The 12,835-nt window shown below is 42.3% G+C and overlaps 1 protein-coding gene across 5 annotated transcripts in view; it reads left to right on the forward strand.

Annotated features, from left to right (window-relative positions):
- The window catches only part of LOC124719889 (zinc finger protein 726-like), a 609,944-nt gene that overhangs the window by 566,601 nt on the left and 30,508 nt on the right, over window positions 1-12,835 (forward strand). For all 5 annotated transcript variants that reach the window (XM_047245071.1, XM_047245068.1, XM_047245069.1 and 2 more), the window contains exon 4: window positions 6,916-6,953. In XM_047245071.1, coding sequence (XP_047101027.1) covers window positions 6,916-6,953 — 38 coding nt within the window. The remainder of the gene's footprint in view (window positions 1-6,915; window positions 6,954-12,835) is intronic.

Below are 12,835 nucleotides of genomic sequence, written 5' to 3' on the forward strand. Positions count from 1 at the left end.
AACACGAGCTTGAACAGTCCCCTGCTGACAAGCAGGGTCCATGGATTCATGAAGCTGTCTCCATACCTATACACTTCCATCCACTCAATACAGTTTGAAATTAGATTTGTCTGACCAGTCAACATGTTTCCAGTCATCAACAGTCCAATGACGGTATTGACAGTTGCAGGTGAGGTGTAATTCTTTGTGTTGTGCAGTCATCAAAGATGCACAAGTGGACCTCTGGCTCCAAAAGCCCATATCAGTGATGTTTTGTTGAATGGTTTGCATGTTAATACTTTTTGATGGCCCAGCATTGAAACCTACAGCAATTTGCAGGATTGCACGTATGTGACATTGTATGATTCTCTTCGGTTGTTGTTGGCGCCATTCTTGCAGTATCTTTTTCTGGCCACAGTGATGTAATAAATTTTTTGTTTTACTGGATTACTGATATTCACTGTACACTTTTGAAATGGTCACATGAGAAGATCCCCACTTCATTGCTACCTCAGAAATGCTATGCCCCATTGCTCATGTTCTGGCTGTAACAACACGTTCAGACTTAATTAAATCTTAATTACCTGCTGTTGTCACAGCAGAAACAGCTCGTTCAGCACTTGTCGTATATAGGTATTGTGGACTGCAGTGTCATATTATCTTTGTTTACATGTCTCTGTCTTTGAATACGATTGCTTAGACCAGTTTCAGTGCCACTTCAGTGTATTTACGGTGTATATGGAAGAGGATTGGAACAAATGGATGATGGATTAAGCCCAACATGAAATCATGACAAAGGGTGTCTTAAAATGATCTACAAACAAATAAGTGTGTTGGTCAATAAAGCTGTTGTGATCTAGGGTGAAAGAAAATATCACAGTTAAATCTTTCACGAAGGATGGCATAAGTAACGCTCTCAGTAGTAGTGAAGACCATCTTACATATAAAGAGGACAATGATGTGGAGGAAAGAGGGAAGTTCAGATATTGAATTTCAGTGATTTTTAAAGGTCGTTTTGGTTTTATAAACTGAGAAATTTTTAGGCTGACTTTGCAATTTATTGATGAAAATGGTAAAAATGTACTTTTCTTAAATATTGCTTGAAAATTAAGGTGCACTTTACAGTCTGTAAAATATGGTAGTTATTTTATTTGAATTCATTTTGATTTGATCTGATGAGCTCACGTAAAACAATGTACTTAAGGATTGTTGCTGCTGTCTAGAGGGTCATCAGGTTGCGTATAGTGATCTGCAGAACAAAACAGTATTTGTACTCTGCCACTGTTTACTATTTGCTCATTTAATCTCACCATGGTTCTAAATACAGTTCTACTACAGTAACACTCAAAAATGTTTGCTAGAATGCATTAGTTTCACTTACATAAACATAAGTGTATAATAGAAAAATCTGCCATGGGTAATTGAAAAATATGAAATTGTAATCTACACTCCTGGAAATTGAAATAAGAACACCGTGAATTCATTGTCCCAGGAAGGGGAAACTTTATTGACACATTCCTGGGGTCAGATACATTACATGATCACACTGACAGAACCACAGGCACATAGACACAGGCAACAGAGCATGCACAATGTCGGAACTAGTACAGTGTATATCCACCTGTCGCAGCAATGCAGGCTGCTATTCTCTCATGGAGATGATCGTAGAGATGCTGGATGCAGTCCTGTGGAACGGCTTGCCATGCCATTTCCACCTGGCGCCTCAGTTGGACCAGCGTTCGTACTGGACGTGCAGACCGCGTGAGACGACGCTTCATCCAGTCCCAAACATGCTCAATGGGGGACAGATCCGGAGATCTTGCTGGCCAGGGTAGTTGACTTACACCTTCTAGAGCACGTTGGGTGGCACGGGATACATGCGGACGTGCATTGTCCTGTTGGAACAGCAAGTTCACTTGCCGGTCTAGGAATGGTAGAACGATGGTTTCGATGACAGTTTTGATGTACCATGCACTATTCAGTGTCCCCTCGACGATCACCAGTGGTGTACGGCCAGTGTAGGAGATCGCTCCCCACACCATGATGCCGGGTGTTGGCCCTGTGTGCCTCGGTCGTATGCAGTCCTGATTGTGGCGCTCACCTGCACGGCGCCAAACACGCATACGACCATCATTGGCACCAAGGCAGAAGCGACTCTCATCGCTGAAGACGACACGTCTCCATTCGTCCCTCCATTCACGCCTGTCGCGACACCACTGGAGGCGGGCTGCACGATGTTGGGGCGTGAGCGGAAGACGGCCTAACGGTGTGTGGGACTGTAGCCCAGCTTCATGGAGACGGTTGCGAATGGTCCTCGCCGATACCCCAGGAGCAACAGTGTCCCTAATTTGCTGGGAAGTGGCGGTGCGGTCCCCTACGGCACTGCGTAGGATCCTACGGTCTTGGCGTGCATTCGTGCGTCGCTGCGGTCCAGTCCCAGGTCGACGGGCACGTGCACCTTCCGCCGACCACTGGCGACAACATCGATGTACTGTGGAGACCTCACGCCCCACGTGTTGAGCAATTCGGCGGTACGTCCACCCGGCCTCCCGCATGCCCACTATACGCCCTCGCTCAAAGTCCGTCAAATGCACATACGGTTCACGTCCACGCTGTCGCGGCATGCTACCAGTGTTAAAGACTGCGATGGAGCTCCGTATGCCACGGCAAAGTGGCTGACACTGACGGCGGCGGTGCACAAATGCTGCGCAGCTAGCGCCATTCGACGGCCAACACCGCGATTCCTGGTGTGTCCGCTGTGCCGTGCGTGTGATCATTGCTTGTACAGCCCTCTCGCAGTGTCCGGAGCAAGTATGGTGGATCTGACACACCGGTGTCAATGTGTTCTTTTTTCCATTTCCAGGAGTGTATTTAGTACAAGTCTACATATAGTTTAAATAAGGTTATGTTACAGCAAGAGAGAAGTAATTCTTTCGACTGAAAAGTAATTTGTAGGTCTCACTTTTTAAGAATAAAACTATTTTGGGATCTGAAGAACAAATCACTATTTGGTGCATACCCAGGGTCTTTGATCACAGCTGCACATCAATTTGGCATTGAATCCACAAGCTTTTGTAATTCGTCAATTGGGAGTTCTGACCATAGGTCCAATAAGATACCAGCAAATTGATTCTTGTTCTTCTATCACGAACGCATTAATTCAGTGCATATCAGAGGCATTCAGCTGGATTTAGATCCATGCTTTGGCTTATGCACCCAAAAAGTTTGTTTTCGGTCAGAAAAGAATTGTTTTGAAAATAGACAGAGGTGTGTTTAGAATCATTGACATACTGAAATATCCAATTATTTGACATATTCTTTCTTCTACATGGAATCATATTAGGTTCTAAAATGTGACTGTACTGGAAACATCCCCACCTTAGACCTGTCTTTGGCATTCTAAGTTCGAGTTTTCCTTCCAAACTCTATCCTGTCCCTAATTTTTGAATTTATGAGTGGGTTTATGTCATTTACCATGTAGATCACTTGTTACTACATGACTTTTTACAGTAGACTTGTCAGCATAGTCTATGATGTTGGTTGAGATCATCCCTAATATGGTAAGATGTTTCTCGTGGAGCAGCAGCTGATTGCTTACAAATCTTTCTGTCCTTCTTCCTCACTCTTCTTCAAGCATGACCTGACCTTGGTTTAATGGTTACTGTTATTTCATGTACTGACTGTGTACACTTGTTAGTGGTTGTGATATGCCATATTGTATAGCAGTACTAGACTGCTACCTCCCAATCTTGAAGACATGCAAAACAGTTTGTCTCACATCAAGCAAGTGTTCTGTTTTGGTATGCTTCTAGTTCTCTACAAGTAAACAATCACTTAGTGAATGTGTGAGAAATAGTAGTTAATGAATACCATACCATCATGGCAAGTTATGTAATTTTCAGCTAAAGGAATATATACTTACATTGTTGCTGTACCATCTTGTTCGTTCACCAGATACAAAACCACAGCAGCATGAAGCTCTTTATGGAGTGACACTTCCATGTGTTTTTCTTTTGTGACTGCATGCAAGCAGTACTGACAGGATAACAATGTAACTGCAAAATATTTATGAGCACTGCTGTAGCTTAACAAAATACTCTGAATACTGTTGCCAGCATATTTGCAGAGACTCTTTGACCTCCTTGCTGTAATTTGTTTGCAGTACATACACCATCACTATGCTTTCCTGATAAGGTATTGCAAATGTGGAACAAAAAAAAAATTTTTGTCCTGCTCCAATACAGGCCAGCTAAGGTTTTACATTTCTTTATGCTACTACTTCATATGCACACTTCTTTCTTTCTTTCTTTCTTTCTTCTCTCCTGATGTCCAGTTACTATCTTGTCTTCTTGGAACTATTTTGTTACGGAGAATTTATCAACTCAATTCTGTTTCTGTATTTGGTTTGATTCAATTTCTGGGTTATTTATACAAGTTTCTTATAGGTCTATGTGCACTTCTGTAAGCCAATGAGTTAATTTTTTAAGTTTTTAGTACTGCTGCACAGTTTTTCTTTTTAGTATGCTAAGACTCATTAGCCTTCTTTGCCAAATTTTGTCTCCAGTTATTTTCCTACATATTTATCTATACTTCTGTATTGCTTCTGAATTTAAATGTTTTTGCTGGTTTTCTGTTTCCTGATATCTTTTCTTTTATGGCAATTTTCCCTATCTTTTGTTGATTCTAAAATTAGTATTTGTGAAACAGATGTGTATTCTGGCCAAATGACTGCCTTGCAAGTTGGAGTTTTGGCTACATGACTTCTCCTAGATACATAAATTTGTCTTCCCCTGTTACTCCCATACTTCGTATTTGATTGGGATGTTGCAGTCCTGTTGTTAGTCATTACTGCTTCACTGCTTCTTATCAGAGGAGATTAGTAGTAATGCTTTTCCTACTGTTTCTCTTCCTATCTGTTTTGTGCTTTCTCTACACTGTCAGTATTGCTGGGTTATCTACAAAATTTGAACAGACAATTTTGACATTATCCATTTTCTAAGTAGCATTCAACTTCTGGTATTAGATTCTGACAACTGCTCCATCTGTTCAGTGTTCACTTGTTCAAGTATGGTCTGAAAGAAGAATGGAGTTAGTCCATTGCCTTGGGTAATGTCTGTTCATACCTCAACTGAGACTGAAGTTCTTTTGATAGGACTCGTGTTGTCTTCCGTATTTCGGATTCTTTAAGAATATTGAATAAAAGCAGTCTTGCTTTATAGTCATAAGGCTTCTAAAATTTTACAAATGTATTCCAATAGTATTTTGCTCCTTTAGTCTTTTGTCACTTTGCCCTTCATAGGACCTTGCTGTCCTAAGCTATCTCTGATATATCTTGCATTTTAGAATTTCTGCTTTTGTTTTCTCCTTGAACTTTTCATGGAATTTCCTTGAATCTTCTGTGAACATAGTTATCAGTTATTCTAGGCCAGGAATCTTCCTTTTATTATTCAGTGGTAATGGTCAATTTCAACAGGTATCTATGTCTAACTCTGAAATTAATCATCTTTTTGGAATTGTGCTTTGCTATTGGCACATAAGCCATCTGATATTCCCAAATCATATTATTGTTGACCTCATATCTTTTTGGTGGCGTATGTGGGGGTAGGGGGATGTTTGCTGCCAACAATTTTGCTAAATGTCTTTTTTTTACCATCTTTCCTTTTTTTACATCCACAGTCGGGCAGACGTTTATAAATGAAAAAATTTTCTCCCTGGACTGTTACAGAATGTATTTATTCAAAATTGTTAATTTAGCAGTTGCATGATTCTAAAGTAATAGCTCAGTGTGATATATGAATGCTTTGTAATTCCGTTTGAGACAACATTTTCTTTGTGTTAACCATGTTTACAAATTCCATATTCATTATAAGACAAGTGTCCTTGTCATCTGTATGCCTATACAATAGTAGTACTTCATGTAATAATTTCCATCAAAGTCATGTCATACTGCACATCTTAATTTCCACTCCCCATGCACCAGATGTTACATTTAATGGCTTTGACTTAGTTCATAGTAAGCTCTCACTTGAGAATGGCATAAGTCAAAATTCCAGTTGTGAATAAATACGTTTAATAACAGTTTAGGCAGAAAATGTTCTCACCTCCATTCTGTACCAGTTTGAGGATAAAAAATTTAATAAAATTGATGATTGTGTACCTCTCATTTACATATTGAATTATTGCAGAGAGAGTCTTTCTGGAGGTAATGAAAAATTTGGTACCAATTGCAACATAGATTTGCCATTTATGAGTACCAAGCCTAGTCCTGGAGTAGTTTCATGAATTTCTTCCCTGTGTTCTCTGCGAAGAATCTACAGTTCTCCGAACGTAGTATTTCTTCATCTGTGAATGTACTACTTTGTAGTGCCAACTTTAACTTGTCCATTTACAATGCCTGAAAGTATTTAGTTTGCCAATATTTGTTAATGTTTCCATATTTAATGGTCAAAGCCTGTATGTAGTTTTGGATGTGAACTTAAGGTTGGGTTTAGAAGTCACTCCTCACCTCTGCAAGTTGCTCTGGGCTGCCCAGAGCACAAAGGACCAAATGTGTCACTTCCGATGATCGATTCCACTGTCAGAATTCATAATAAGAAAAAGTAAACGTAAATTTCACCCAAGGTGTAAGTGCATGGCAGATTAAAGACGTTTTTGGTCACTTTTCTTTGTGAAGTGTTGGAGGAAGTATGATTACAACTCAATTACTGGCTTGTATTGTTATTTACAGTACTGAAGACAAAGGGAGAAAATGAAGAGAGAATATTACTACCATTCTGTTTCAGTAACTGCAACAGTTTGTGTCCTCTTTAATGATATTTTCAAGCCTCACTTACAGCATTTTGTGGACCAATCACATGTTGGTGGGTGTTAGTATAATGGTATTTATTTACTGTCTCATCATTTGTAAATCACTTTACATTTCTTGAAATGTTTCAGGTGGAAACCTCAACAAGATACACATATGATAGTGCAAGGTAAGTTTTCATAATTCACTGCAGAACTTTTTTGAGAAATATAAATTTTTATTTATTAATTGTGTGAGTACTTCAGATATAAAATGCACTACTGTAATTATTCAGTATTAGTGATAAGCAGCAGCATTACAAGGCAGTATGGTCAGTAATGCTATTTTCTGCAACAATCATTATGTCACTGTTCCTAAATATGTAGAGCGAATGTCTAATATCCATACAGGAAAACCAAAGTTCAGGTGGAATGTCAGCACCTGTATTGGGCTGAATGCGGAATGTCACATGAAAATCACTGAAATTCAACAGATTCATCTTGATGAGCACAAGCTAATATCATACTGCAATAGAAAAGTAAGAAGGAAGGGTGAGTGGCTATATATTCAAAAATTGGAGCTGATTCCTGGCCTTCCAGATTAATGAATATAGTGTTGAACAGCTCTTTCAACGCTGTGCCACATTGGTGCTCAGGAAGCACACAAGCTTGTTGTGGTGACAGTGTACAGGCCACCATCAAGAAGAATCTTAAGTATCTGCTGCCACTTTCAGTAGGCTGTGGAGACTTAACTGGTGAATCCTCATTCTCTTTGTTTCTCCTTCGTCCCGGTGTGTTCCTGAAGGCTGGCCCATTCATGAGACACATTACAGGTGACAAGGTAATGCATAATTCCCAGCTCCGGATCAACAGGTAGGGTTTGCACATACACTGATACAGTCCAGGCCCAAAGAGGGGTAACTGCCTAAGCTGTTACCTTCCCAAATCCCAATTGGTCCCTCTGTCAGGAGTTTGGGAGGTGTGACCTGAGGTGTGAACAGTCATTTATGGTGGGTGAATCCCACCTCTGAGGGTGCCCCCAGTTGGAAGGAGCATGCCATTGTAGATGTTGGCAATCATGGGGATTTGTTTTTTTTACAGTGGCTCACCATCTTAGTGCGTGTCTGCTAAACGTAAACAGAATGAGGCTAAAGATTTGAAGACCCTCCCAACTGCACCTTGGTTCCTCATGGTATCATGTACTGGAGGTGGTCCATCCTTTGCTACAGTTAATGTGTGCATTATTCTGAAAGGTGGTGTTGCAGTTGCAGGCCCTGTGAAATGCAACTTTGCTTCTGAAGACGTATTGTGATTCTCAAGCTCAACTGCTTACAGCATCACATATCCAGAGCTATCCTGTTCGTGTGGAGAACCATCTTAAACTGAACTCATCACATGGTGTTCTTTACGTTCTGATGCTTGATGGCCTCACGGAGGGAGAAGTCCACAGTAATCTCTCTCATCATGGCATCACTGTGGCCCATTGAGTAATGAAAAGGATGGATGCAAACTTAATGCCCACATGCATTCTTTTTCTACCGTTTGCTTGAGTAATGTTTGCCTCAAAGATTAAGGCAGGCTATAAAGTCATCATGGTCGAACCTTACATTCCAAACCAGATGAGTTCCTACAAGTGTCAACATTATAATAAAACACATATCCTGTCAAAACATGGCCAAATGTGTTACTCTTGGCAGAGATGCTCACGAGGGCAGCAGTTTCCTCCTCCTCTCTGCTGTCTCAATTGTAATCCCATGAGTTTCCCATGTGTCTTAATGAGCGAACCATACAGGAGATCTGAGTGAAGGACATCAAACTCCACTTTGTCACTCACAGTTGTTAGCTAGTCAAAATCTGTGAATTTTATGATTGGCATTTACAGTACCGTATTTGCTATGCTATGCATAATGGAGGATATGCCCACCCAGACTTGCGACCACAAGTTCAGTATTGCAGTAGTGGAGTTACCCAGGTCACAGTAGCATCCCCATCTCCTCCTACAGATGCGTAACAAGCCATGTGATCTTTGTCCCTTGTGGCGAAATAAATTGTAACACAACTGTCAATCTGAAAGGACAAAAGCAATACTCACGCAAAGACTTTCTACAGCTAAAAAACATGATATTTATCTGGCAACTAGAAAGTTCTAAGAAATCGTACAAAAACAAACGGTCTTCACCTTCCTTGACTAGGAGATCCTCTTCAGTGGTGTTGGCACATATACCCTCACCTGGCTGACCTCCATTTTGCTGGTGCTCGCTGCCTACCAATTTTCTGCCATGGAATTCACAGGATGGCCCAGAGGGAATGCCAATATGTTAGTAGATCTCATGGAACAGGATTTTCCAGCCTCTGCCCCTGTAGCAGTGAATTTTTGAAGGTGGGCACTCAGCAGCTACCAAGGTGACTAACCTTCATTTGTTCCCTCCTCCCCAATCCCCATTATGACTTCTCCAATGGAACGTTTGTGGCATTAGATCGAGCCAACAGGAATTACAGCTGTTCTTGGAATTGCAGTGTCTGCTTTTTTCTGCTTCCAAGAATAAAAATTGTCCTCACAACCCCTTTGACCTCTCATGTTTCTTCTGGTCCACTTTCACCTTTCGCCCACAGACAGCATTCCACCTCATGGGGGAGCCATGTTGGTCATCGGTCTCATTGAACACTCGACTGCTAGCTATGGCAGTCTGCACTTTTCTTCCTCATTTCACCTTTTTTATTTTGTAACATCTACTCTCCTCCGTGATTTGCTGTTACCAAGTTGGACTTGCTCCAGCTCATTGGTCAGCTCCCTCACTCCTTTTCGCTGCTTGGTTAGTTTAATGCCCGCCATCTGCTTTCGGGCTCTAGGAGAACCTGTCCAAGAGGTTTTGTCTTAGCTGACATTCTGAATCCTCTCTCATATCAGTGAAACACCCATGTCCCTTTCAGATTCCATGCACATTTATTACCATCTAGACCTCTTGTTCTGCACTGTTCAGCTTGCCCGTCATCTCAAATGGCCCGTTCCCTCTGACACATACTCAAATGATCACTTTCTGTGTGCTGTCTATTCGCAGACTCTTACCCCACCTTAGTGCAAACCCAATTTGCAGCTTTCTATGGCCGACTGGAGGCTTTACTCGTCCCTCGCGACGTTTACACAGCTGTGATGACCAGGTAAAGTATCTTCCAAAACTTATCCTTACTGCTGCAGAATGTTCCATGCCGTGTACTTAAAGTTGACTGTAGCATGTCCTGGTCCCTGGTAGACTGAGGCATGCAGCAATGTGTTTCACTGGTGGAGATGTGCTCTTCACCCTATGATGGTGAGTTATATTCATTATGAAGAGAGGTGTGTGCAGTGTTGTCACATTTTTCGGGATACTAAAAAACCTACCTGGATGTCGTTTATTAGGTATTTTAAGTTTCACTCCCTCTTCTGTTGCGTGGAGCAACATTCATCGGCTCTCTGGGACCAAACTCGATTCCCCAATTCCTGGTATGACCATGTCAACTCCCATGCTATCTCCAACACCTCGGACAGCTATTTTACAGAGATTTCAAGCCCCACCCACTATAACGGTGCCTTCCATGTGTAGAGGACAAGGGAGTTATTTTTAAGAAATACGGTGCGAAATTTTGATTTAGTGTGTTTCAGTGCGTGATGTGCCAGCCTCACGGCAAACGATGGACGAAGGCCGGCCAGTGCGTTATGCAGGTGACACAGTTTTGCAATAATCGTCGGTATGTGTGTATGTGCGCGACAGCCATCAGAATGCAGCATTAGCAGAACTAAGCAGGCGCGGGCTGCATGTGGCACGGTTGCGTTAGTCAACTCCTCTATAACCTTCTAATAAACACGCAGCTGTGTAACTGGCGGATTCAGCAGCGGCCTGCACTATTTAAGTGCATCAGAGGTGGGCGTTGGCATTTGGTTCGACCGATTGGGCATTCGGTCACTGTCACGTCGTCGTCATCAGTGACGCTGTCCCTGAGGACTGGCTGGCGGAGGGCGTTGCCCGCTGCTGCACCAGCGACTCCCGGCGTCGTCACGAGCCGCTGCATCTGCAGGGGGCGAGCTGGGCCGGGCCTCATGCTGCTGACCTACCGCCTGCACAGCTGCTGACTGAGTGCAGCATCGCGTTCCCCGGACTGCGTGCATCAGCACGTCTCCACCATGACATGAGTGGTGAGGCTGAGCTACCAGAGAATTTATTGGAAGAACCAACAATAAAAAATAGGAAGATTGCTAAAAACAGCCACCTTCTTCTACCCAGCCATGCCCTACAACCCCAACCATGTCACCCGCTCCGGTCGTCCTGTTATGTAGGGAAACAAGTGGAGGCAGCTCAGCTCGTATCCTCTCAGAAACATGAATGCTACAATGTTGCTATTACTATGAGGGATGTAGACCATGCTCTCACTTCATCCAGATCATTTGCCCTAGAGCTAGACAGTGTTCAAATTGAGATGTTGCAGCATTCTCTTGTAGGTCAGCACCTTCTCCTTTGTAGGTACAATTATATTTGGGCAGATTGCATGTTTCCTAGATGCTGGTGTGAAGCCACTGTTATACCCAACCTAAGCCTTCCTTCTTTCACCAGCTGTGTTTCCAGGGTGATAGATATGATTCATGGGCAGATGGTTTTGTGGCTTCGAGCATGCTGTTCTGTGTTTGACCGTGTTTTCACTTCGTCATCCGATATCTTGAATGGTTCCCTGTGGAAATAAGGCTATGGCCATATTATTTGATTCGGAAGAAGTCTGATACATCTGCTGGAGGACTGGTATCATCTGTAGTCTATACATGTGGGGCTTCAGAGGCCATCTGCCCCATTTACTAGAGGAAGTTTTGAAAGATGTTTTCCAAAAGTTTATATTGTTTGGCCTTGTCACACACATTTATCCAGGAAAATGGGATGCCTGAATACTCGTCCTGGGTATCATTGTCTTTGCTATCCCCTTTAACCATATTATGGGCTCTCTCCCACGAAGTATCTGTTGCAGTCCTACGTCAACATGTCTCCTTGAGCAGCGTCTTCAGCGTCATTCCTATCATCTTTTCTCATGGAACATGGGCAGTGGCTTTCACTTTTCCACTGTCATAACCTTTTGTATAAGTATTTGGCGGTGGAATGAGTTTCTTACACCATCTTTACATCTTGCGCCTTGTGCTCTTTCATTCTCTGAAACAGGAAATTCCTGGAGGAGCTCATGTTTGATATGAAACTTCCTTCGTCCTCCCATGTATCGTACTTGGCTGTACATAGTACCCAATCCCTCAGTTTCCTACATCTCCTAATTGGTATTTCCAGAGAAGCGGATCAGACAGCCCTCCTCCATTTCTTGTGATCCCTTGTCCATTCATAACTAGACTGTGGGTGTTTAGTTCATTCCTCTGCACCTCTGTTCATCATATGCTGTCTGAACACACTCCATTATGGAATACGTTTCTCCAGTGGCTGCTTTTTCTCCAGCCCGGTTGAGTGTCTGCAGAAGACGCTGGACTGCTAGTCATACTGGTATGTCGTCCTCCTCAGTGGATAGGCATTCCATTTCTCTTTCACACCTGGGGACTCATCCTATTATATCTTATTTGATGACTCCTTTGCCTGCCAGTACGGGGATCGCCATTCTTCCCTGTTACCTCCTGGAGTTCGCTTTTGGCTTCAGGTTACTCCCCACATTCCTGATGGTTGTTAACCCTTCGCCATCTTGGCTTCATGTAGCTGCCCATGTTCATCGTGGACTTCATTTTCTTCACTTTTATAAGCAGGACCCACCGTAGGAAAAAAATGCATAAATAGTATGGACTAATCTGTTGTCAGGGTACAAAATTCGTTGCAATATTGCACTCTACACGAATTGTACTGACTGGCAGTATGCCCACCAGTTGATAACTCAAACATTTTACCAATATTATGCATCATCACTTGTTTTTTCGAGAAACCTAGTGGCGATCCTGTTGAATATTTGTGACGAAAGTCTGTAATGTGTTTTGTTTTCATCTCTGATTTAAACATAACATTTGCATGTACTTCAAATCGTTTAGAAATATGTATCCAGTATACATATGAATTGTCGATGTTGC

Source organism: Schistocerca piceifrons, chromosome 11, assembly GCF_021461385.2.
Source record: "Schistocerca piceifrons isolate TAMUIC-IGC-003096 chromosome 11, iqSchPice1.1, whole genome shotgun sequence".
Classification (NCBI taxonomy): domain Eukaryota; kingdom Metazoa; phylum Arthropoda; class Insecta; order Orthoptera; family Acrididae; genus Schistocerca; species Schistocerca piceifrons.